A 24320-nucleotide genomic window follows, 5' to 3' on the forward strand; every position below is an offset into this window, starting at 1 on the left:
CACTCACCACCTGGGGGCGCACACACACAGGGACACACACACACAGGGACACACACACATTCACACACACAAAGATACAAAGAAGGTAGATTTAATAAAAATATCTTAAAGAGAGATGATGCATCATGGATCCAGATGTCTTGCTACAGTGTCCAGGCCTTATAACATACACACACACACCTCTACACACACACACCTCTACACACACACACCTCTACACACACACACCTCTACACACACACACCTCTACACACACATACCTCTACACACACACACCTCTACACACACACACCTCTACACACACATACCTCTACACACACATACCTCTACACAGACGCACACACCATCTACACACACACACACACACTGCAAGCCAGCCAGGTGATCAATAATGGTATAGATGGATGGATGGGTAGCGAAGGTTGGCACTGATGAATAGACCCTGCCAGGCCTCTACAGGATCTACCACAGTTAGTACTAAACCTCTCCTCTGAATGTGTGTGTGTGTGTGAATAACTGTGTTAATGTTGACCATAGCACAGATATCATGACGCTAAGAGCTCCTTTCTGGAATGATCTCTAATTCCCAGGTGAGGATCTAGTGCAAATATAACATTTGTCCATTCAAGTTAAACTATTATTCAAAAAGCATGACGCAGAGAGAGTAACAAAGACAAGAAAAATAGAAAGAGAGAGATAGAAGGAGAGAGCTAAAGATGAGAAAAAGATGATAGAAGCAGGAGGGAGGGAGGGAGGGAGGGAGGGAGGGAGGGAGGGAGGGAGGGAGGGAGGGAGGGAGGGAGGGAGGGAGGGAGGGAGGGAGGGAGGGAGGGAGGGAGGGAGGGAGGGAGGGAGGGAGGGAGGGAGGGAGGGAGGGAGGGAGGGAGGGAGGGAGGGAGGGAGGGAGGGAGGGAGGGAGGGAGGGACAGCCTGGAGGAGTTATAACAAGCTAATGAGAGTATGGTGTTAGTGCTACATTATAGCACATATCTCCACCTCACTGCTCAATCAGCTAAACACACACACACACTCTCTCACAAACACTCTCACAAAGACACACACTCACAAACACACACTCACACACACAAATACTCACATAGACGCACACGCTCTTACACTTTCATAAAGACAGACAAACAAGACACACATTCACCACACCTCATTCTTCCATCTACAACTTCCTCTACAAATCCTGCTTTATTTTCTCCCTCTATCTATCCCTCCCTGCCTCTTTCTCTCTCACCTCATTTCACATTTACACAGAGCAAAGTGCTAAGTGTTTCTGATCTTTGTGGGGTGAAGTTGTGGAATATGGAGTGGTGTTTTTATAAAGGGAAAGATTCAATAGTGTTGTTTTACATGTTTCCATGAAGAGCATGTAAACTCCCTCTCTCTCCCAGCCTCCCTCCCTCGCTTTCTATGTTTGTTTCTCTCCCCGCTCTCTCTCAGCCTCGTTCACTCCTTCTCTTTCTTTCTCCTTCTCGCTCTCTCCTGTCAGTCCTAGCCTTCTGTCTATCTTTCTCTCTCTGTTCTCTCTCTCTCTCCCAGCCTGTCACTTTCCTTCTGTCTCTCTCTCCTCTCCTCTCTCTCTCTTTTCACTCTCTCACTCCTCTCTCTCCCAGCCCTACTCTCTCCTTCTGTCTCTCTCTCTCCTCTCTCTCTCTCCCAACTTCTCTCCTTCTGTCTCTCTCCCAACCTCTCTCTCCCCTCTGTCTCTCTCTCTCTCCCAGCTTCTCTCTCCTTCTGTATCTCTCTCCCTTCTGTCTCTCTCTCTACCCTCTTTCTCTCCCAGCTTTTCTCTCTCCTTTTTCTCTCTCTCTTCCCTCCAGCAGGCATATCTGGGCCGTGTCAGCTAACACCCGGTTTAATCAGACATATTAGTCAGCCTAACTCCAGCCTGCTCCACTTAGCACAGTGCTACCAGTGCTAACAACACTAACAACTCTAACACAGGCTGCACTCATCCCACTTGTATGACTTAGTGCAATGTTAAGAGCGCAAACGGCTAATGAGCAGAGCCTTCCCTGAAGAACACGCTGCTGAAGGACCTTAGCATACGTCGGTTAAATCACACGCTGCTACGCTTCCCTGTCCCTGGGAATTAGCCTAAAGGCTAGCAAAGCCAATGAGACAACATTACACCAACTTCCAACAAAGTTAGCTTCACCGCGCTAACAACTCTGCCTTCCTGACTGGGATGACAGAGAGCTTCTGGTCGACTTAGCATCAGCGCTAAAGCTCTCTCAGACTCACTGGCTCATTTTCCCTCAGAGTTAGTATCAGCGCTAACGGGTCTGGGCGCTAAGCGGGGCAGCGCGTTTGGTGACATTAGCATATTGCATGCACCCGTCCAATCGTCTTAGATCTTAGAGACGGTTTGGGGACTGAGAGGGCCTGGGGAGGCCTGGACAGGGACTGAGAGGGCCTGGGGGGGGGGGGGACTGACTGTCCACTAACAGAGCCCAAGCTCTCTTTTGATAGGAGACATGTTACTCATGGACTAATGAACCAGCATGAAGAGATAAATTTATCTATTGGCATTAATTAGTTCAGAGGTTCTCAAACTTTTTGGGCTTCAGTACCAGTACCCTTTTCCCAATTTCTGAATGCAAGTACCCCCATACCCCTATTTATATTGTATATATATATATATACTGTATATATTTACAGACATATTTTCATGATTTACTCTCATATTTCAAAATGTTCCACTGTCTCTCACATATACCTCCCTGAACTCTCTTTTGAGAAACACTGAATTACTTAATCAAATCAAAGCCAAACGTAGATAGATTAGACAGTCAGATTAGACAGTCATCTTTAGCTCTGTTCTATGTCTGTTTCAGGTCTGTTCTAGGCCTGTTTTGAGCCTGTCTTGTGGACCTCTAAGAAACAGTCAAACAGCCCACTGGCTTTTCCACATAAACATTTTAGCAACACAGAGGGAGTTTGGCCAATTTGGTGTTTTCAGTTTCTTTCTCATCACACTTGTCTCTGTGCATTCAGATGAGACCATGGAGACAGGAGGAGGAGGTAGGATGTATGTGTGTGTGCACATGTATGTACGTGTGTGTGTGTTTGTGTGTGTGTGTGGGGGGGGGGGGCCATGGGAACTGTGAGAGTCTACAGGAGTTTGATCATTCATATTTCATTTGTAATAAATATGAATAAACATGGAAGACTCTGCCAAGTGCCAGAGAAGACCCACCCCCTGGACTCACTGGGACACTGCAGAGAACAGGAGAGGAGGAGAGGAGAGGAGGAGGAGGAGGAGGAGGAGGAGAGGAGGAGGAGGAGGAGGAGGAGGAGGAGGAGGAGGAGGAGGAGGAGGAGAGGAGGAGGAGGAGGAGGAGAGGGAGAGTAGAGATTGGGAGATGGTGGAGTAAGGAGGAGGGGGGAGGAGGGGGGAGGAGGAGGAGGGAGGGTGACAAAATCTGGAAAAGTGCTGAGATACTGGATAGGGCAGAGGAAAGAAAAGAAGAGAAGGAAAGATAAGACAAGATAAGAAAAAAGCGAGAAACAGAGAGAGACAGAGAGAGAGAGAGAGAGGGAGTGAAAGAGGGAGGAGGGTTGACTCTCGGTGTCAGTAATGAGCTGAAGTCTCGTGTGACGCTTCAGTGAACACCCACCTGGTTCATCTCTGCTTCCAGCATATCAGAGCAGACCCCCACACACCTCACACACACACCACAACCCTCCCACACACACACATACACTTCCCACCCTCCACAACCCCCCCCCCCCACACACACAGACACCTCCCCCACACACACACCTTCCCACCCTCACCTCCCCCACAGACACACCTTCCCACCCTCACCTCCCCCACATCCCACCCAGCATTAGAACCAACCTCAAGTCTGTTCCTCTGCCAGCCCCCCCCCTCCCGACCTTACACACACTAATCTGGATGGAGGTTACACACCATAAACGTCACATGAATAAATCACATGCCCAACGCATTACATAGTCTAACATTTTAATTTGAAACATCTGCATGTTTGTATGGAGGCGGGTGTGTGTGTGTGTGTGGCGCGCAAAGGCCTACATGTTCTTCAGAGGAGGGAAGGCGCATCTAGTGTGTCAGACTTGGCACGAGAATCAGGAAGAAATGGAGGAGAATGTGTTTCGACAACGTGACTGCATTCAAAGGCTGAAAACTGGAATTTTAGATAAGAATTCATTACGGTCTCTCATCTTCAGGGAACAGAGACTTTAATACAACAGCGCCGCTTAGCGGTGCTTGTCTGCCCTTCTGTCATGCACCGCGGCTCCCGAACTGTTACGCTGTTTTAGGGCATAGCCTACCTTCGGTGTCACAAAATGTGGCTGCGGCAGATTTGCTGTCGCGGGGATTTTGCCCGTTCGGAGCTCGAGTGTGGAACTGTTAGATTTGCCGCCGTGTGAGCGTCCTGGCGGGCGAGGGGGGCCTCCGTAAACATCGCGAACTCTCCTCAGGGCGTCAGCAAACCAACAAGTAAAGTGTTCAAACTTGGTCTGCAAAAAGAACAAATGATCAAATAAATGAGGCGGTTGTTCCCAAGGAAACGTAAAACCACACCAAAGATGAGTACGTCACTGTCGTTACTGAGTCGTATAGCTGGAAAGGAGTTATGTTTCTCATAGGTTTTTTTCTTGTCTCTAACTGCTCTCCGCTCCAAAGGGGCGCAAACTGCGTCGAAGGCAAATGGACAGGTAGCGCAGCCTGCGGTACCGAGAGATAGCGAGCTGACACGACTACATACCACAAAACAGCTATTACCTACACGGGAAAGGTGAAATAAACCTCTGGCGTTCGGGCAGGGGAGATATAACCTGGTTCTTTCGCCTTAAAATGTCGTTGTATCCACGATTTACTTCACCTTGCCCATGAAGACAGCGGACACACTCAGAAGCGCGAAAACAGCCTGTGGCTGCCTCGCGGTGCCAACATTCCCCTCACGGTTGTTCAGCACCAAGCACCGGGTCTTTTCTAGGGCATTCAGCAGGTTTAGCTGCTGGGCTAGCACTCCCAAGGAGCGGGAGAGACGACTCGCTTTCCCCCGTCCCTACTTACAGTGTGCGTATACAAGTGGCCCTTGAAAAACAACCGTTGGTCTGGCAGTGGTCAGTGGAGTAGCCTATTAATGTTTTTCCGCTGCTGTCAAAGACTGGGTGACAGCAGCGGGTTGAGAAACAGCGTTTAGCGTGGTGCTACTTACCCCATTTCTCTGACACATCGCTCCTGACCGTTCGTTGGGAATGACATTGCAGCCTGTTACTCCATCCCACCGTATCCCCGGAGCCGCTTCCGATAATCCACCAATTATTCGCCCAAAATGCAGAATAATCCACTGTCTTCCTCAATTAAATTCCCTTTACGTTTCTGTTGTCGACAATTAGCCAACACACAGAGAGGACGTAAAACGAACGCTGCGTACAACAAAAAATGATCCAACGGCTTGTTTGGAATCTCCAGAACCGCGCGTTCCGCAGTGAGGGCTCGTGGACAGGTCCGCGCGCCTCCTCGCGTCGCTCGCAGATTCTTGGAGACTGAAGGGGATTCCGTCACAGAAGCACACACGCACTCACATACACACCACAACCATTTAAGTCATAAAAACAAGTGAGCAATACGGTCAACTTGTACGTCGAGTGTCATTCCTCATTTATCATCCTCACTCTTTGTTTTAAGGCATTTAACACCGTCGCTAAACTGAACGAAGAATCGACAGAGCGCGGAAACGGTCCGATATGATGCAAACCCTTTTTTTCACCCCGCAGCCCGCCTACGCTCCGGTGGCCAAGGTGCTTCAGAATCAGTCTAGTTAATTAAACATAAACATATGTGCGCAGACCCTGAATGTGTGTGAGTGAGTGAATGAGCGCTCTCGCTGGGGTAGTCTACAGGCGCAGCAATAGATTAACGGTCCCGTTTGACCAAATACAAACGACTTCGGTGATGCGTTGGGAGTGCGTTTGCAATTTTTCAACCTCAAAACAAACTCAACTTTACAGGGCATTTCGTTACAGGCCAGTTGTTTATATACCTCCCCCTCTGTCTCCCCCATTTCTCTCAATCTCTCACTCTCTCGCAAACGTTTATCCACTAATATAGTATCGTCTTGTCCTCATCTCTCCTCCTCGATCTGTCCCTCTCCCTTCTCACCTCCTCCCTCCCCTAAACCTTTTTCCGTCTCCACCTCACCTCTATTTATCCTTTCTAGCCGTTCCGTCCCCCCTCTCGCCCTCTCCTAATGAAGAGGTGGGAAACCACCTGTAAACGGTCTCATTCAAAACAAACAGCCCATGTGACACCTTTTCGGCTTCACTGCTGCAATTGTGTGTGGGAAAGAGAAGGGGGAGGGGGCGAGAGAGGGGGGAGAGATGGAGGAGAGAGGGGAGAGAGAAAGAGGGAGGGAGGGGACAGAGGGAGAAAGAGAGGGGGGAGGCAGGGATAAAGGAAGAGTCAGAGAGAGGGAAGACAGAGAGAGGGAGATGGGGGAGAGAGGGGGAGAGGGGGGAGAGAGGGGGGAGGGAGAGAAAGGAAGCGTGAGAGAGAGGGGAGAGAGAGAAAAGGGGGAAGAGATGGAGAGAAAGAGAGGGGAGGGGTGAGAGAGAGACAGAGAGAGAGAGAGAGAGAGAGGGGGGGGGGGGGGCGTGTGAGAATGTGCTTGTTTTGAACATGGACCTATGATCATAAATAACTGGGCGACGCACGGGGGAGGTTTTTCCCGCCGGCGCGCACCGTCTAGTTGTCAAACAGGTCGCCTTCCCTCTCGCTCGCTGACGCCATGCTGAGGATGAATGCACGCGGCGTCGATAAGATTTTCAATAGCAGACAAAATCTTCAGCTCTTGCGGCGCCTGATCATCACAACGACGATCTCTCAATTATACGCGCCTGAGACGGTAATTGTGTAACAGCGTGGATCCGTCACCGTCCCGTCCCTGACAGCTGCTCGCGGTGCCACAGCGCAGGGGTTTGTTCAAGCGACGGGTGAGATAACGTCAAAAGGCACGCTTCAACAGTGAATCAAAAACTCAATTAACCATAATTACCAGATCAAAACTGTGCGCGCGGGGGGCTCTGGGGAGCGCGGCTGGGAACCCCGCGTGCGTGCGTGCGTTGCCTCAGACAGAGGGGATGTATGCCCACAGAGAACGCACGCGTTCCACTCTCGCTACCCAAAATTAGATTCGGTATGCGTTCTGCATTCTTAACATGTCCCGATGTTCATAACGCGGTGCATCGAGCTTTTAGAAACAACTAGTGCTTCAATGAACTTCATGGTACCCAAACTGAACAAAGTTGGCTCGTGATAGCCATCAGTCAGATCTGTGCATGGAACCACTATAGCTATGGTTTGGAAAACAAGTAACCAATGGTATTTCCTCTGACCTGGAAACAAACTTTTATTTTTTCATTAGTAAGGGTTTTGTAGACCTTTAGTGAGAGGAGCTCACTGGAGCTCACTTAGAGAGTGGGTGGGAGTGTGTGTGTGTGTGTGTGTGAGTGAGTGTGTGTGTGTGTGTGTGTGTGTGTGTGTGTGTGTGTGTGTGTGAGTGAGTGAGTGTGTGTGTGTGTGAGTGAGTGAGTGTGTGTGAGAATGTGTAGGGTGTGTGTGTTATTAGAAGCTGAGCACTTGTTTTCAACAAGCTGTTCTACATGAAGAAACAACATGAAACTGCTCAGCCTGCGAGGACCTGCAACCCTGTCACTCCACATGAGAACAGCCTTCACTTCAAATAACTGCCATATTAAACCAGGCAAACAAACAAATACATAGATAAATAAATATAGAGAAAGAGAGCAACCGATTATACAAGGCCCCTGACAAAAAAAAATGATGTGGGCAATTTAGTATCCATGGAAACTGACTTTTCTGTGTGTCACCACTTTTGTTATGGCAGAGGCTCAGCAACGTTACATAAAACCTGCTAGCCTGCTGCCTCACTCCGCTAGCTGCTAACCCATTCACTCAGACCTCGGATCGCTAACATGGGCTAACCGCTAACCCCTCATTCATTCAGACCTAGGAATGCTAATAAGGGCTAGGGGGTTAGCTTAGCTGCTAGGCCCCATTCACTCAGACCATAACATGTTCACCCAGGCTGACTGGTTTCCTGTTAGAGCGCTAACGGAACAGTCCGCTATCTCTACAACAAGGTCAGGGAGGAAGTCTGCTCATCAAGAGGAGGAAAAATCAATTCCTCATACCCATACCATCCTTACCTCTCCCCTTCTACTCTTCCTTCCCTCCCTCCCAACCTGTCTCTCCATTCCTCTCCCTCTCTCTCCTACTCTCACTCCTCTCCCTCCTCCTCTCCTCCACTCCCTCCCTCTCTCTCCCTCTCTCTCACTCCTCTCCCTCTCTCCTCTCCATCCTCTCCCTCTTCTCCCTCCCTCCCCTCCGTTCTCTCTCTCCCTCCTCTCCTTCCTCTCCCTCCTCTCTCTCCTCTCCCTCCTCTGCCTCCCTCTCTCTCTCTCTCTCTCTCTCTCTCTCTCTCTCTCTCTCTCTCTCTCTCTCCCTCCCTCCCTACCTCCCTCCCTCTCCAACCATTACATTACATTTATGTCTCCTTCTCTCTTTCTACATTCCTCTTTTTCTCTCCCCCCTGTTATCTCTTTCCAGCAACCCTTCTCCCCCCCCCCCACCCACCCCAGAGAGATGACCTGGAACAAGCCTGTATGCTGGCTGTAATTCTTCAGATGAACAGATGGTGGTGCTGCAATACCTAGCAGCGCCACCTCCACACACACACACACACACAATACACACAATACACACAACACACACATACTCAGAGGTGTCAAAAGTATTCACATTCATTACTCAAGTAGAAGTATGGATACTATGGTTTAAAAATACTTTTGTAGAAGTTGAAGTATCAACTCAAGCTTTTTACTCAAGTAAAAGTATAAAAGTACTGGTTTCAAAACTACTTAAAGTATAAAAGTAAAAGTAGTAATGTAAGGGGAAAAAATGCCATTAAGGATAAAAGCTTAGGCCATGCCACAGGGGCCTATAAAGCACAACCTCCATCTCCCCCCCCCCAATTTTTTTTTCTAAAGGCCATAATGATGAATATTGAAATGTTAATGTTGAACAATTTGGACTGCACCTGTTTATGCCCATTAAAAATGAACGCATTTTAGTACAACGCAAATACATTAAAGAACCATATATGTGTACTACCTAGCATTAACATGTGTTTCATGGAGCGGCATATATGATGGTGCAAAAAGTCAAACTTCAGAGGCATGTTATCAATAGCCTTTATTTAAATTAGACGGCAAGTTTTTGAAAGCCATTAGCTCGTGGTGCTTGGGTGCACAGAGCTTGCAGTGCATTCGAAAGTTTCTTTTTCATCCAACCATTTCAAAAAATTCTTCCAGGTACGGCCAGGGATGTAGAAGGGTTGGCTGGTCTTCCTGGCTACCAACCTCCTCGCTGGTGCTTGTTTGGGACATTTCGCTGGAGTTCTCTTGAGTCTCTGCCACAGACATCTTAGGCTACAAACATCTGCTATTTCCTTGATTAAATCAAATCAAATGTATTTGTATAGCCCTTTTTACACGAAAGCATGTCATAGAGGGCTTCACATACGCCCATAGAACTGCCCCTCAACCAACCTAAACCCTCAAGGAAGACAAGGAAAAACTCCCAGAAAAACTCCCAACGGGAAAAAAAATTGAAGAAACCTTGGGAGGAGCAGTTCAGAGAGGGATCCCCTCTTCCAGAGATGGTTGGTGAGAGAGAGGAGCAGAACACAGGCTAAGCATAGTCATACAGTGTCAATGGGTTTTGAAACACCGAAATCCATTGTTGAACTTTATAGAGGTAGGACAGGACCGGGAGACTCGCTATTGGCCGTCACGGAGGCCGTCATGGTTTCCGGTTTGAAACTTTTTTTGAACCTTTTTTTGAACCTTTTTTTGAAACTTTTTGAAACCTTTTTTTATTTTTATTTTTTCACACACAGTGAAACTATAGGAGAGAGGAGTTTTTTGAAATAACTTTTTCAATACATTTTTTCAACCTTCCCCCACCAAATAAATTCAAAACGTTTTCTTCACAAATATTTTTCTTGTTGGCTTCTGCCTCGCTCCTAAAGCTTCCTAGCTTAAGACTCTCTCCCCAACCAGCAGGGAGTGTGTCTGTGTGTCTTACATGTGTGTGCGCGTGCTAGGTGTATGAAAACGTTTTATGACAGAGAGCTTGTGTGTGCAAATGTGTGTACCTGCCTGGGTTATGTATGAACCTGGAGTGTGTGTCTAGGCTTAACAAAGCTTAAGCTATCAGTCTTAACTAAGAGGAGGAGATGGGTCATATGGGTAGAGGAGGAGATGGATCAGATGGGTATTTTCTAAATGTAATTATTTTACTCTCCCACATTATAATCATATAATAGCGATACTTAATCAAATAGTTTCAACTTCTGAAAGCTGGCTAGGACAGCTGATCTGCATGAGGCCCTCTAGGACAGCTGATCTGCATGAGGCCCTCTAGGACAGCTGATCTGCATGAGGCCCTCTAGGACAGCTGATCTGCATGAGGCCCTCTAGGACAGCTGATCTGCATGAGGCCCTCTAGGACAGCTGATCTGCATGAGGCCCTCTAGGACAGCTGATCTGCATGAGGCCCTCTAGGACAGCTGATCTGCATGAGGCCCTCTAGAACAGCTGATCTGCATGAGGCCCTTCTCTCCGCAGCTTCCTTCACGTGGTCCTGTCCTTGGCACAGATGCTCGCACCAGTTAAAACGCTTTGAATATTTATTAATTTAGCTTCAAGCCTGAATGAACGTGGAATCGATACCAAAAAAGTTAATAAAATGTAAGATGTCTCTCTCACATACACACACTTTAACTCTCTCTCCCTCTCTCTCCGATTACACACTCTCTAACTCTCTCTCCCTCTCTCTCCGATTACACACTCTCTAACTCTCTCTCTCCAACTCTCCCGTACACACACTCCCTCTCTCCCAATATTCTCCTCGTTGTCCCTGGTCTAGAACCTCCTCTGTTGCGGCTGAAGCAGATGTATCTCCGGGCAACATGGTCAGAAAGCGTCCACATTGCTTAGAGACGGTGCTCCAGGAAGCGACCGGCTACAGAGAGGCTGATGGGGAATCACACACGGTCTCAGGTACGTACACTGTAACCGGGCGGGACAGATCCATCCCAGCATGACGTACCATAGCAACGAGAGCAGGCTCCCTTGAGCCTGTGTTAATCAAGCCATTCCAAGTTGAATTATTGAATCAATTAGGCTTCATTGAGGGAACACCTGGATTGGCTCAAACTGAGTTGAATCGAGATGGCCAGTTTGTGGTGAGACAGCGCCTCCTAGCGGATGTGAAAAGATGTACACGTCACTGCCAGATGCTCAGGTGCCGATGGTGCTCTGTGAAATATCACAACGGTCATCTGCTGTTATGAAGGTCACATGACACCCCGCTCTGCTGTTATGAAGGTCACATGACACCCCGTTCTGCTGTTATGAAGGTCACATGACAACACACTCTCCTTTGACTTGAAACAACAAAACTCGTCAACAACTACAGAACAGTCAGCTGCAGTCACTGTCACTCTCTGTCTCTGTCTCACACACACACACCTTCTCACACACACACACACACACACACCTTCTCACAAACACACACACACACACCTTCTCACAAACACACACACACACACCTTCTCACACACACACACATTCTCACTCAACACTAGAATGGTCTTTCAAACAACAGATTGAATAATTCCTCTCGATTCAATCAACTCCTCAGAAACATCATAAATCATCTTCAGGAAGGAGTCGTGCACCAACAGAACTGTTTATTTACATTTACAGTTATGCATTTAGCAGACGCTTTTATCCAAAGCGACTTCCAAGAGAGAGCTTTACAAAAGAGCATAGGTCACTGATCATAACAACGAGGAAGTCCCAAACATTGCAAGCAGCCAAAACATGAAGCACACATTGTGAAAAAACTAAACAAGTGCCAAAGGGAAGACCCATAAGAGCAGGCAGTTATACACGTTAAAATTAAAACTACATGAACCACAAAAAGTGCAAAACTGTAGAAGAACAATCGACAGTAAAATATTTCACAGCGAGTACAAGAGTTAACTTCGTTATAACTAACCAACAAGAGCAACAAGTCACTCAATAAGAGTCATTGTGTTCCTGGAGGAAACTAACATCGGGTCCAGCCAAGCATTCCTAAGTGCCGTTGTACTCCCTGAACAAGTATGTCTTGAGCCTTTTCTTGAAGGTGGAGACACAGTCAGTGTCTCTGATGGAGGTGGGGAGCTGGTTCCACCATTGGAGGGCCAGACAGGAGAAGAGCTTGTGTTGGGACCGGGCGGTCTGGAGCGGTGGGACCACCAGGCGGTTGTTTGATCTGGAACTTAAGATGTTGTGGTTGCACTGTTCAATGTAATATTGTAGTTGTGTTATAAAATATCAACTCTGACCCATGAAACACTGTAGATCTGATCCTCCAGATTCTGCTGTACTTCTTACACATGGTCTGTATTTCGCTTTGGTAACTACATGCAATATGAATAACATTTGATTTAAAATGTATTAAATGAAATGTAATCAAGTAGTACATCAAGCTTTGAATAAATACATAAAGTTAAGGCAAACAAATGAAACATGAAGAAATAAACAGCTTGTGTTTCAGATGAACGCAGGGGAGTCAGCAGATATCCAGAAGCTTCTCCTAGGGGACCTTGTGTTCCCAGTCTCCTTTACAACATGCCAAATATGATGTCAGGCTGGAACAAAGAAACATAGAAACCCTAGGTCAGTCAGGAGAGAGGGGAGAGAGGAAGGGGAGGCGAGAGGGGGGAGAGAAGGGGGGAGGGGGGAGAGAGGGGGGAGAGAGAGGGGGAAGGGGAGGCGAGAGGGGGAGAGAAGGGGGAAGGGGGGGAGAGAGGGGGGAAGGAGAGGAGAGAAGGGTGGAGGAGAGGAGAGAAGGGGGAAGGAGAGGGAGAGGGGGAGAGAAGGGGGAAGGGGGGGAGAGAGGGGGAGAGAAGGGGGGAAGGGGGGAGAGAGGGGGGAGAGAAGGGGAAGGGGGGAGAGAAGGGGGAAGGGGGGGAGAGAAGGGGGAAGGGGGGAGAGAAGGGGGAAGGGGGGAGAGAAGGGGGAAGGAGAGGAGAGAAGGGTGGAGGAGAGGAGAGAGGGGGGAGAGAAGGGGAAAGGGGGGAGAGAGAAGGGGGGAGGAGAGGAGGGAGGAGAAGAGAAGGGGGAAGGGGGGAGAGAGGGGGAGAGAAAGGGGAAGGGGGAGAGAAGGGGGAAGGAGAGGAGAGAAGGGTGGAGGAGAGGAGAGAGGGGGGAGGAGAGGAGAGAGGGGGGAGGAGAGGAGAGAGGGGGAGAGAAGGGGGAAGGGGGGAGAGAAGGGGGAAGGGGGGAGAGAGAAGGGGGAAGGGGGAGAGAAGGGTGAAGGAGAGGAGAGAAGGGTGGAGGAGAGGAGAGAAGGGTGGAGGAGAGGAGAGAGGGGGAGAGAAGGGGGAAGGGGAGAGAGAGGGAGAGAGAAGGGGAGGGGGGAGAGAAGGGGAAGGGGGGAGAGAGGGGGAGAGAAGGGGGAAGGGGGGGAGAGAAGGGGGAGAGAAGGGGGAAGGGGGGGGAGAGAAGGGGGAGAGAAGGGGGAAGGGGGGAGAGAAGGGGGAAGGGGGGAGAGAAGGGGGAAGGGGGGGAGAGAGGGGGGAGAGAAGGGGAAGGGGGGAGAGAAGGGGGAAGGGGGAGAGAGGGGGGAGAGAGAAGGGGAAGGGGGGAGAGAAGGGTGAAGGAGAGGAGAGAAGGGTGGAGGATTGGAGGGAGAGAGAGGGGAGAGAAGGGGGAAGGGGGGGAGAGAAGGGGGAAGGGGGGAGAGAAGGGGGAAGGGGGGAGAGAAGGGTGAAGGAGAGGAGAGAAGGGTGGAGGAGAGGAGAGAGGGGGAGAGAAGGGGAAGGGGGGGAGAGAAGGGGGAAGGGGGGAGAGAAGGGTGAAGGAGAGGAGAGAAGGGTGGAGGAGAGGAGAGAGGGGGAGAGAAGGGGAAGGGGGGGAGAGAAGGGGGAAGGGGGAGAGAAGGGTGAAGGAGAGGAGAGAAGGGTGGAGGAGAGGAGAGGAGGGGGGAGAGAAGGGGAAGGGGGGAGAGAAGGGTGAAGGAGAGGAGAGAAGGGTGGAGGAGAGGAGAGAGGGGGAGAGAAGGGGGAAGGGGGGAGAGAAGGGTGAAGGAGAGGAGAGAAGGGTGGAGGAGAGGAGAGAGGGGGGAGAGAAGGGGGAAGGGGGGAGAGAAGGGTGAAGGAGAGGAGAGAAGGGTGGAGGAGAGGAGAGAGGGGGAGAGAAGGGGGAAGGGGGGAGAGAAGGGGGGAGGAGAGGAGACAAGGGTGGAGGAGAGGAGAGAGGGGGGAGAGAAGGGGGAAGGGGGGGAGAGAAGGGTGAAGGAGAGGAGAGAAGGGTGGAGGAGAGGAGAGAGGGGGAGAGAAGGGGGAAGGGGGGAGAGAAGGGGGGAGGAGAGGAGACAAGGGTGGAGGAGAGGAGAGAGGGGGGAGAGAAGGGGAAAGGGGGAGAGAGGGGGAGGAGAGGAGACAAGGGTGGAGGAAAGGAGACAAGGGTGGAGGAGAGGAGAGAGGGGGAGAGAAGGGGAAAGGGGGGAGAGAAGGGGGGAGGAGAGGAGAGAGGGGGAGAGAAGGGGGAAGGGGGGAGAGAAGGGGGGAGGAGAGGAGACAAGGGTGGAGGAAAGGAGACAAGGGTGGAGGAGAGGAGAGAGGGGGAGAGAAGGGGAAAGGGGGGAGAGAAGGGGGAGGAGGAGGAGAGAGAGGGGGGAGAGAAGGGGGAAGGGGGGAGAGAAGGGGGGAGGAGAGGAGACAAGGGTGGAGGAAAGGAGACAAGGGTGGAGGAGAGGAGAGGGGGGAGAGAAGGGGAAAGGGGGGAGAGAAGGGTGGAGGAGAGGAGAGAGGGGGAGAGAAGGGGGAAGGGGGGAGAGAACGGGGAAGGGGGAGAGAAGGGAGGAGGAGAGGAGAGAGAGGGGAGAGAAGGGGGAAGGGGGAGAAAAGGGTGGAGGAGAGGAGAGGAGAGAAGGGGGATAAGGGGAAAAGGGGGAAAGAAGGGTGGAGGAGAGGAGAGGAGAGAGGGGGGAGAGAAGGGGGAAGGGGGGAGAGCAGAGTGTCACTCACTCTCTGGAGGAAGTGCAGGCCCAGGAAGGAGGAAGAAGTGGTGGGCGGGACTTCTTGTCCGCCGGCCTTGCAGCGCAGGTAACCATAGAGATTAGCCAGCTGGAGTGACAAGCCTGCGACCACCAACGCCTAGGCAGAGAAACATTGTGTGTGTGTGTGTGTATATATATCTACATATATATGTGTGTGTGTACATGTGTGTGTGTGTCTCACCAGCCAGGTGACCTTGAGGGAGAAGAGGCAGGTAAACAGGAAGCAGGTCCAGAGAAGAGGACAGATGATCAGACCCAACCAGAAGATCCTGGCTTCCACCTCTGTCTGGTCCTGGGAGCTCTGCACACACACACACACACATATATACAAACACACACAAATACACACACAATAATTTACACCCACACACACCTGTATATATATATACATACATACATATATACATAAATATATATATATATATATATATATACATACAGTCATTTACACAAACACACACATATATATATATATATATATATATATATAAACAATATATACACATAGTCATTTACACTCACATACACACCCTGACTCACCTTCCTGGCCTCAAACACCCAGAGACTCTTCCCATCTTCATCTACCTGGTTCCACCACCTCAGTCCCACCAGCAGCCTGCCTGTCACGTTCTACACACACACACACACACACACACACACACACACACACACACAGACACACACACACAGACACACACACACACACAGACACACACACACAGACACACGCACACACACAGACACACACACACACACACACACACACAGACACACACACACAGACACACACACACACACAGACACACACACACAGACACACGCACACACACAGACACACACACACACACACAGTAGCAAGGTAACAAGAGGAAAGGGAAAGAGTGAAAGGGTGACGAAGGAGAGACAAATAGCATATGTGTGTGTGTTTGTGTATCTCTTTGTGTGTGTGAGAGAGAGAGCTGTTGTATGTGTTCCTCTCACTTTGACGGACCAGAAGTCGCAGGATAGCAGTGTGATGATCAGAACAAAACAGGAAGCAAAGCTCTTACTGAACCAATCGCAGAGCAGATAGGTTACTATGGCAGCGACCCGGAAAAAGAGGTGAACGAAGGAGGCGATGGGGTGTCTGGAGAGAGAGAGGATGACGTAGCGGTTTACCGATAAAGCTGCTTATTAACGTATGCAATACAAATGCTTTTCGACGCACACAGTAGCCTATATGATATAACAATAATGTAGTGAAGGATGGATAGACACAGACATACACGGATCAAGGTTCACTATTTCAAGCCACTTGTGTTTCTAATGTCACAGTCATGATCCAAATCTTTACCGTATGCTTGCGCTCCTGCGCGCTTTCTCCTCCTCCTCATCCTCGGTACCGAAATCCACATCCTCGGTGTCATCGACCATCGCCTGAACGGAAAACGGCACTCAACCGGCCATACAATCTCGGCAGACGCGCTGCCACGGAGGCAATCGGCAAATGTCACGAACGAGCACGAAACGAACCAGATGACAACATTTACATTATACACTTTTACGCGTCAAGTATTTTCCACCTTGATTTTCTACCCCAAAATTATTGTATGTTGCTAACAGTCTATAAGTCAACTACAGCGCAACCGCGACCTACCTGCTTTATGCTGTATCGCCTGAGACCTGGGCTGGGTCTGGCTGCACGGGAAATTTACGGTGAGTCGTTTATTGTCTGCGGTTTTGGTTCCTCTATACAGCCACCAAAATACAACAGGTGTTGCGGTGAAATAGGTCCGCCGCCCGCACCGCCCTCAAACAATCTTTAAACTAGTGGGAAAAATGACACATATATATATAGGAATGGTTTTTATTAATTTTATGTAGTCATATTCACAAGGATTATTTAAAACTGTACAAATTCTACAAAACATTGTTTCTTGTGCGGTTTATCAAATAACCTAGAGGGCAAATGTGGTTTTCCTGTCAGCAGTGTTTGAATGATGGGGTTCACCTCACCCCCATCCCCTCACACCCCACCCCCCCATAACTGTTTTGATACAAATATCAATCAGTCGCCAGGTAAGATACTGAATGTATTCGGTTGAAAATCACATTCTGTCTTTTATCTAAACACAACCAGGTGTCAGAAAATATGAGAAATTGCATCTGTCTACATACAGTAAGTGTTTGTGTATATACAGTGTGTGTACGTGTACATATTGTGTGCGTGTGTATGTATAGTGTGTTTATCCACAGTGTGTGTTTGTCTATACAGTGTGTATGTGTACATGTTGTGTGTATGTATTGTGTGTGTCTACACACAGTGAGGGTAGGCCAGCAGAAAGTCTCTGACGACGGCCGAGGCCCCGGTCAGCTCCCGTACATCCTCCTCCCCCCTGCTCGTCATGACGACCAGCCGGCACAGCTCCTGCAGCGTGGGGGCGGAGTGGCGGTACGGCTGGCTCAGCCTATGGGAGGACCTCATGTAGTGACGCAGTAGGCCGAACAGCGAATGGAAGGCCTTCTTACTGCCGTGCAGGCTGAAGAGTTGCTTGCTCAGCACGATGCGCACGCTGGTGGGGGCGTCGTTGCCGCGGTAACTCAGGGTGAAGAAGACGTCCGCCTGGCAGCTGTCCCTGGAGGCGAGGACCACATGGCAACGGGGCGGTTAGGTGACGGGGATGGTGTGTGTCTATACACAGTGTGTGTGTGAGTGTGTGTGTGTGTGTATGTGAGAGTGTGTGTGTGTGTGTGTGACAGTGTGTGTGTATGTGAGAGTGTGTGTGTGTATGTGAGAGTGTGTGTGTGTGGTGAGCGTGTGTGAGAGTGTGTGTGTGTGTGTGTGTGTGTGTGTATGTGAGAGTGTGTGTGTGTGTGTGCACCTGATGAGGAAGGTCCCCAGAGGGCAGGCCTGCAGGGTGTCGTGCGCCTCCTCCATGCTCATGGCTCCGTAGTAGAAGCCGCTGCGCTGCAGCTGCAGGTGTGTGAGCTGCACCAGGACACACTCTGCATGGCTGCAGAACGGGCGCAGGTGCGTGGGCCAGGGAAGCAGACCTTGGGGAGGGGGCCGATGGTGAGGCTGGGGCTGGGGGGGAGGCTGTAACTGGGGGGGAGGCTGTAACTGGGAAGGAGGCTGGGGCTGGGGGGGAGGCTGTAACTGGGAAGGAGGCTGGGGCTGGGGGGGGGGCTGGGGCTGGGGGGGAGGCTGGGGCTGGAGAGTCAGGCATGTCTGGAGTTTTAAAGTCAGGTTCCCCAGATCTTCCTTGGACGCGCTTTCCCCTCCGATCGGGTTGCTGGCGTTCCGATGTTCTGGATGGTTCTGCGTGGTCGTGGTTCTGTCGTTCTGCTGGATCTCTGAGGTTCTGCTGAAATCGTCTATGACCATTCTAAAAAGGAGACCATCTCTGTCGCCCCACTAACCTCCACACCATCTCCAGGAGTCCAGGGAGGGTGGAGGGTCTGGAGAGAGAGGGAAGGCCAGGGAGGGAGCGAGAGAGAGAGAGGTAGGAGAGGGAGAGAGAGAGAGAGAGAGAGAGAGAGAGAGAGAGAGAGAGAGAGAGAGAGAGAGAGAGAGAGAGAGCGAGAGAGAGAGAGAGAGAGAGAGAGAGGGAAGGCCAGGGAGGGAGAGAGAGAGGTAGGAGAGGTAGGAGAGGTAGTAATGACAGAAACAAATATTATGTATACAGGACTGTCCAGAATGATAGGGTCTCTCACACACACACTCACACACACAGTGCCGGTCCTTCCTACAGGCGACATAGGCTTCCCAAGTGCATCCATTAATTAACCCTCCTGCTCTACCAGCAGAGGGCACCAACCACACAACGTTATATGTCTGTGTTGTGGGTGCCGCCCAGATTTGCGCTCTGGGGAGGGAAGGGGGGGTAAATCATGCCTAGGGAACCAAATGTGCTAGGACCCGTACTGCACACACATATATATACACACACCAATCAAATAACATTACCCCAGCTGTCTACCAATCAGACACCACTTTGCCAGCCATTGACAAATCAGCAGGAACACAGCCCCAGTCAAGCAGGGACCGTTGTTTGTAAATGTTACAGCAATTATTGTAACTGATATTGTTATAAAAGCATGATAAGGGAGAGACTTTCACTTTCTGTATGAATTAATAAAGAGAAGGGGGGAGGGGCTGAGATAAGTGATGAGATAAGAGACAGACAGACAGACAGAGGGAGAGAGAAAGAAAGAGCGAGAGACAGACGGACGGACGGACGGACGGAGGGAGGGAGAGAGAGAGAGAGAGAGAGAGAGAGAGAGAGAGAGAGAGAGAGAGAGAGAGAGAGAGAGATAGAGAGAGAGAGAGAGAGAGAGAGAGAGAGAGGGAGTTGTCGGTTTTCAACTTTTTCCTCTTTTCGGCAGACCTCACCACTGCATTTGTGAAACAGGGAAAGCATGAAACATGACAACTCTCTCTGACACACACTCTGTGTAACATGATAAGAACACACACATACAACATGCCAACTTGATATGTTAACACACAAACATGGCCACGGGAACTATGGGTGCTGAGGGTGCTGCAGCACCCCCTGACAGCATGAACTATGGGTGCTGAGGGTGCTGCAGCACCCCCTGACAGCATGAACTAGGGGTGCTGAGGGTGCTGGAGCACCCCCTGACAGCATGAACTAGGGGTGCTGAGGGTGTTGCAGCACCCCCTGACAGCATGAACTAGGGGTGCTGAGGGTGCTGCAGCACCCCCTGACAGCATGAACTATGGGTGCTGAGGGTGTTGCAGCACCCCCTGACAGCATGAACTATGGGTGCTGAGGGTGCTGCAGCACCCCCTGACAGCATGAACTAGGGGTGCTGAGGGTGCTGCAGCACCCCCTAACAGCACGAGAATTTAAAATGATACGACTTAAAAATCCACCACCGTGGCACTGCTCCGCAGTAGCGGACTGGCCATCGGGAACACCGGGAGAAGAATAACAATGGAAAACCAGACTAAGAAACGTAGGGTGGGGTTGAAAAAATAAGAGAAAAAGAAATCACCTTCACTCGACAAGGTTTTACCAATTGAAAAACGGCTGTTTATTTTACATGAAGCTCAACTATTTTGCGCTCAAATAAAGGCCCCCCCAAAAAATTCGCATTAAGGATGGAACTCCCAATACATTTCAAACTCGCATCACATCAAACACAGAATATTCCTACATTAGCAGGGCAGCTGTGGTGGCGTATATGGGGGCCAGTTCTGGGGGGCCGGTCTGGATCAAAGTCCAGGGCCAATTTTTACTCCCAGTTCCTCCCTGCCGCCCCGCAACATTAAGCCCCCGCCAGCACCCCCCTGATAAATTATGTTCGGCTATGCACACAAAGCCAGGTTGCTTTGCGTTGTCTTGTCCTAAGAATTTCAGTGCCCAGTACGTGTTGTTCTGTGCATCTGACAATAAAAGACTTGAACTTGATAACAACTTAAATAAACTGTCCTTACCTGATTTTTAATAGTCCTTTTCAAAGGAAATTTAAATTACATGGATTAAATATACACACAAAACACACCAGCACTGCCACATTACACATAATTATATACCTGACGCATCATTTCGTATATAGTACTATGTACCGGGGTGTTTTGGTTACGATACAACAATAATAACATTTCACCATCAGAGCAACAATAACATCTTAACTGCCGTGTTAAATAGTAGGCTACAGTGCAGTATGTAAATAAAATGCAACATGCAGAGTAATGTAGGCCTATGCGGGTAATTTAAGATACATTTGATTAGCGGATTCATTCTCCACCAATAACCCGCGGTTTATCAACTCAACTCGAGCCCAACTGTAGGTCATCACGGACCTGTCAGATTCAGCTTCAACCGGACAAAACTAGGCTACTTTTAGAATGTTTAGAGTTTTGTGTGTCAAAAACAACGAACGTCTATGATTAAACCATACATGCATCAGGTATGAGAACATGAAACTGAAAGAACCAGGAAAACATCAAGATTGTCTCTTAAATCACGAGCCTGATTTACGCCTATTGTCTCTAAACAAAATAACTTAACATTGAATTAAATATAGTTAAAGTAGGCTATGATTTTGGTTTGAGCTCTTTATCACCAACATAAGAACAGCAGGACAATTCTCGAGAATGCAGCCATGTCTCACTTTTCTGCACACAAACCAGGTACCGTAGCGAACGTTTCACAAGCTACATTAAATAGCAGAATTATCATCACCACAACAGTACTACAGAATTGTCAGAAATATCACTTCAAATGCATAATTTATCTGATGCGATGTAACAGATTAGCGGCGCTCTCTCTCTGACTTCACGGATTAAATGAACTCACCCGTTCCACCCACCACCGAACGTTAACACCAGTTTTCTGTTTAATAGTGCTTACCTTAACTACTTTGTGAGTTTTCTGTTAATCCAACCGACTTTGTCTTTCCAACCCATCTGCGAGTTACGCTGAAAAAGACAAAAAACATTTACTAATGACCTTGTTCCCACCCCAAAGAAAATAGGCTATATTCATCATATTTTTCATTTCTAGGAAATAGCTCTGTGACGTTATATACGTGTCCACTTACCATGGTACATGTCCGTTTATGAGTCTTTTAGTTCATACCATATCGGTCTGGAGGCAATTCTTTAGTTTGCGTCTCCGATGTGAAGTTTTCGCGTTATCTTTTCACAGAAAATGCTATACACGTTTACAGAAACACAAGACGTTTTGTGACACCTGCTTCTCTTGAATGAACTCACCTATATGCTTGTCTAGTGTGTCACGTGTGTGTGCGTGTGTGTGCGTGTGAGAGCGTGTGCGAAGGACTCGCTGCCAACTTTTAGCTTTCACTTTCGTGAGTTGATTTCTCTGAAATCATGTGACATGTCAGCAATGTGTGTGTAGCAGGCCTGGTTTGGTAATCTGGCATACCGGGCATGGGCCGACGTACTTGGGGCCGATAAGATATTTAATATATATGTAGATGTATATATTTTTTTTTAACTTAAAATTGGCCAACGACCGGCCCATAAAGCAGGGACAGCGGCCCATTGGTTCATTTTCCATACTAACACTGGGCTGGCCCAATCACATCTCTTAACTCTTTTGGTGTACATGCCAGGGCCATGTGTTGTCCCAGTCCAGCCCTGGTGTGTAGTGAAGGAAGGAAGGAAGGAAGATCAAGTCAAATGGTCTGCTTTGTTTCTCTCAGTCTTGCTCCCTTCTTCTCTCTCTCTCTCTCTTCTATCTCCCTCCCTCCCTCCTTCTCTCTCTCTCTCTTCTATCGCCCTCCCTCTGCCACTAACAGGGTCACACTGCTCCTTGGTGGCAGAATATTGTAACTGCACCCACAATACATCACCAGAATCGCTCCTGTTGTCAAGGTAACCATGACTTCTCTGAGTGTTCCTTACCAGTGTGTGCGTGTGTGTGTGGGGGGGGGGTTAAATGATGATAACAGCAGAGAGAATGTGATAGGATTTATTATCATACAAACACAGTTTGTGTGAGCAAGAGAGAGAGAGAGAGAAAGAGAGAGAGAGAGAGAGAGAGAGAGAGAGGGGGGGGAGACAAAGAGGGGAGAGAGAGGGGAGAGAGACAGAGAGGGGAGAGAGAGGGGAAAGAGGGAGAGATAGAGAGGGGGGAGAGAGAGAGTGAGAGAGAGAGGGGGGGAGACAGAGAGGGGAGAGAGAGGGGAAAGAGAGAGAGAGGGGGGAGAGAGAGAGGCGAGAGAGAGAGACAGGGGGGAAGAGAGAGAGGTGTTATAGTTTCAGACAGGCAGTCTTGCTGGGCACCCGTGTCTCCTCTCTGCTGTGCTGGAGGAACCAGTAGGCTGCTGCAGACCCTGCTAGGACCCCGTAGGTGACCAGGACAAACTGGAGAATGAGAAGAACACCAGAATGTTTGTGTAGGAGCATGTGTAGTGTGTGTGTTATACATGCGTGTGTGTTTTACCTGTGTGTGTGTGTGTGTGTGTGTGTGTGTGTTTTTACGCCGCTCACGTTGCGTCTTCCTTGCAGTGTGTAGCTGTTAAAGTGCTTCCTCCATCCTGTCAGCTCCCCACTGGCTGGTGCCTCGATCCCAAACAGCTGCTTCTGAACAAACACACAAACACACACGTATTAAACACACACGTATTAAACACACACACACGTAACAAACACACACGCATTAAACACACACATGACACACACACGTATAAACACACAAACGAGAGGCAAGAGCTGGCTAACTGCCCGGCGTACAGAATCTCACGTGCGTCCACCGTTTCAGCGTTTCGCTAACACATACCTTCACCTCGGTAATGAGATGACCGAAGCTCGTTATCGGGATCCGTGTCTTTACCGGGGACGTTGGCATGTCTGAACTGAGGGACGACAAATTAGAGCTGAGGCGACAGTATTACCTACCAACATAAGATGTTATAAAACAATTATGATTTGAAGACGTTTGTTTTCTAAACAGACATACCGGAAACCTTGTTGTGTACATACATGGACATTCGGTCTCTCTTAACCCTTTGTTAACAATTTTTTATGAATGAGAAACGGTTAAGTACTCACTGTTTCTCAGCAGGCAAGGACGTTTGCGCAATGTTTTTTTTGCGTGAATGTTCGCCGCGTTCCTGTTTCATTGGATTGACAAGTCCTTCTTGCCAATAAGCGGTTGACATATTGATAGTTTAACCAATAAGCATAAACTCAGTGGGCGGGATTTAAAGACAGTTACACAAGCGAAAGTTCAGAACGCGGCTGGGTTTCACGCGCCTCCTCCACGCACGAACACAAGGGGGCGCGAGAAGGATGTATTCCATGTACAATCAACCACAGTAATCTACCGTATGTCATAGGCCAATGTAACGCAACACTATGTTGTATCTGACGACGTATTAAAATCCTTTAGTTATTTATAATTTTATACAAAAACATCGACTCCATGTTAACACTATCCCTGTCTCTCTAGTTCTCTCTCATTTTCTCTGTCTATTTCTATGTCTATTTCTCTCTCTATTTCTATGTCTATTTCTCTCTCTATTTCTCTGTCTATTTCTCTCTCTATTTCTCTGTCTATTTCTCTCTCTATTTCTCTGTCTATTTCTCTGTCTATTTCTCTCTCTATTTCTCTGTCTATTTCTCTGTCTATTTCTCTGTCTATTTCTCTCTCTATTT

General features: G+C 49.0%; 4 protein-coding genes and 1 long non-coding RNA gene across 10 annotated transcripts in view; all 5 read right to left on the bottom strand.

The window, feature by feature from the left end:
- grin2ab (glutamate receptor, ionotropic, N-methyl D-aspartate 2A, b) overlaps window positions 1–5515 on the bottom strand; it is a 39423-nt gene extending 33908 nt beyond the window's left edge. Inside the window, exons 1-3 of the mRNA XM_084685391.1 lie at window positions 5202–5515; window positions 4309–4497; window positions 1–10 (exon numbers count right to left, since the gene is read on the bottom strand). The exon at window positions 1–10 is cut by the window's left edge and continues 236 nt beyond it. Coding sequence (XP_084541517.1) covers window positions 1–10; window positions 4309–4497; window positions 5202–5219 — 217 coding nt within the window. The 5' untranslated portion in view covers window positions 5220–5515. The remainder of the gene's footprint in view (window positions 11–4308; window positions 4498–5201) is intronic.
- A 6298-nt stretch (window positions 5516–11813) lies between these two features.
- Window positions 11814–17012, bottom strand: LOC146237248 (Golgi apparatus membrane protein TVP23 homolog A-like). 3 transcript variants are annotated; one of them, XM_084685926.1, is made up of 7 exons: window positions 16821–17012; window positions 16518–16648; window positions 16166–16310; window positions 15725–15814; window positions 15366–15485; window positions 15153–15281; window positions 11814–12770 (listed from the first exon to the last, which is right to left on the bottom strand). In XM_084685926.1, exons 2-7 carry the CDS (start codon window positions 16595–16597, stop codon window positions 12744–12746), a joined length of 591 nt encoding a protein of 196 aa, XP_084542052.1. In that variant the 5' UTR covers window positions 16598–16648; window positions 16821–17012; the 3' UTR covers window positions 11814–12743. The 3 variants fall into 3 exon arrangements, with proteins under 3 accessions (XP_084542052.1, XP_084542051.1, XP_084542053.1); XM_084685925.1 differs by having other exon boundaries at window positions 16518–16600; window positions 16821–16891; XM_084685927.1 differs by lacking the exon at window positions 16821–17012 and having other exon boundaries at window positions 16518–16786.
- A 2-nt stretch (window positions 17013–17014) lies between these two features.
- socs1b (suppressor of cytokine signaling 1b) lies at window positions 17015–18284 on the bottom strand (the record flags this gene model as incomplete). The annotated part of the gene is made up of 2 exons (XM_084685892.1): window positions 17015–17799; window positions 18046–18284. Coding segments are annotated over 2 exons (561 nt in total), but the record flags the coding sequence as incomplete, so codon positions are not given.
- A 76-nt stretch (window positions 18285–18360) lies between these two features.
- LOC146237250 (uncharacterized) lies at window positions 18361–22346 on the bottom strand. Of its 3 annotated transcripts, none has more exons than XR_014740641.1 (4): window positions 22254–22346; window positions 21737–21833; window positions 21547–21614; window positions 18361–18622 (listed from the first exon to the last, which is right to left on the bottom strand). It is a non-coding gene; the product is annotated as an uncharacterized LOC146237250 (long non-coding RNA). The 3 variants fall into 3 exon arrangements; XR_014740642.1 differs by lacking the exon at window positions 22254–22346 and adding an exon at window positions 21912–21927; XR_014740640.1 differs by lacking the exon at window positions 22254–22346 and having other exon boundaries at window positions 21737–21940.
- Window positions 22347–22616: 270 nt separating this feature from the next.
- Window positions 22617–23804, bottom strand: LOC146237251 (uncharacterized). Of its 2 annotated transcripts, none has more exons than XM_084685718.1 (4): window positions 23715–23804; window positions 23443–23518; window positions 23154–23246; window positions 22617–23027 (listed from the first exon to the last, which is right to left on the bottom strand). In XM_084685718.1, exons 1-4 carry the CDS (start codon window positions 23783–23785, stop codon window positions 22914–22916), a joined length of 354 nt encoding a protein of 117 aa, XP_084541844.1. In that variant the 5' UTR covers window positions 23786–23804; the 3' UTR covers window positions 22617–22913. The 2 variants fall into 2 exon arrangements, with proteins under 2 accessions (XP_084541844.1, XP_084541845.1); XM_084685719.1 differs by having other exon boundaries at window positions 23443–23557; window positions 23715–23791.
- Window positions 23805–24320: the final 516 nt, after the last annotated feature.

Source organism: Hypomesus nipponensis, chromosome 21 (assembly GCF_054491055.1).
Source record: "Hypomesus nipponensis isolate SF chromosome 21, ASM5449105v1, whole genome shotgun sequence".
Classification (NCBI taxonomy): domain Eukaryota; kingdom Metazoa; phylum Chordata; class Actinopteri; order Osmeriformes; family Osmeridae; genus Hypomesus; species Hypomesus nipponensis.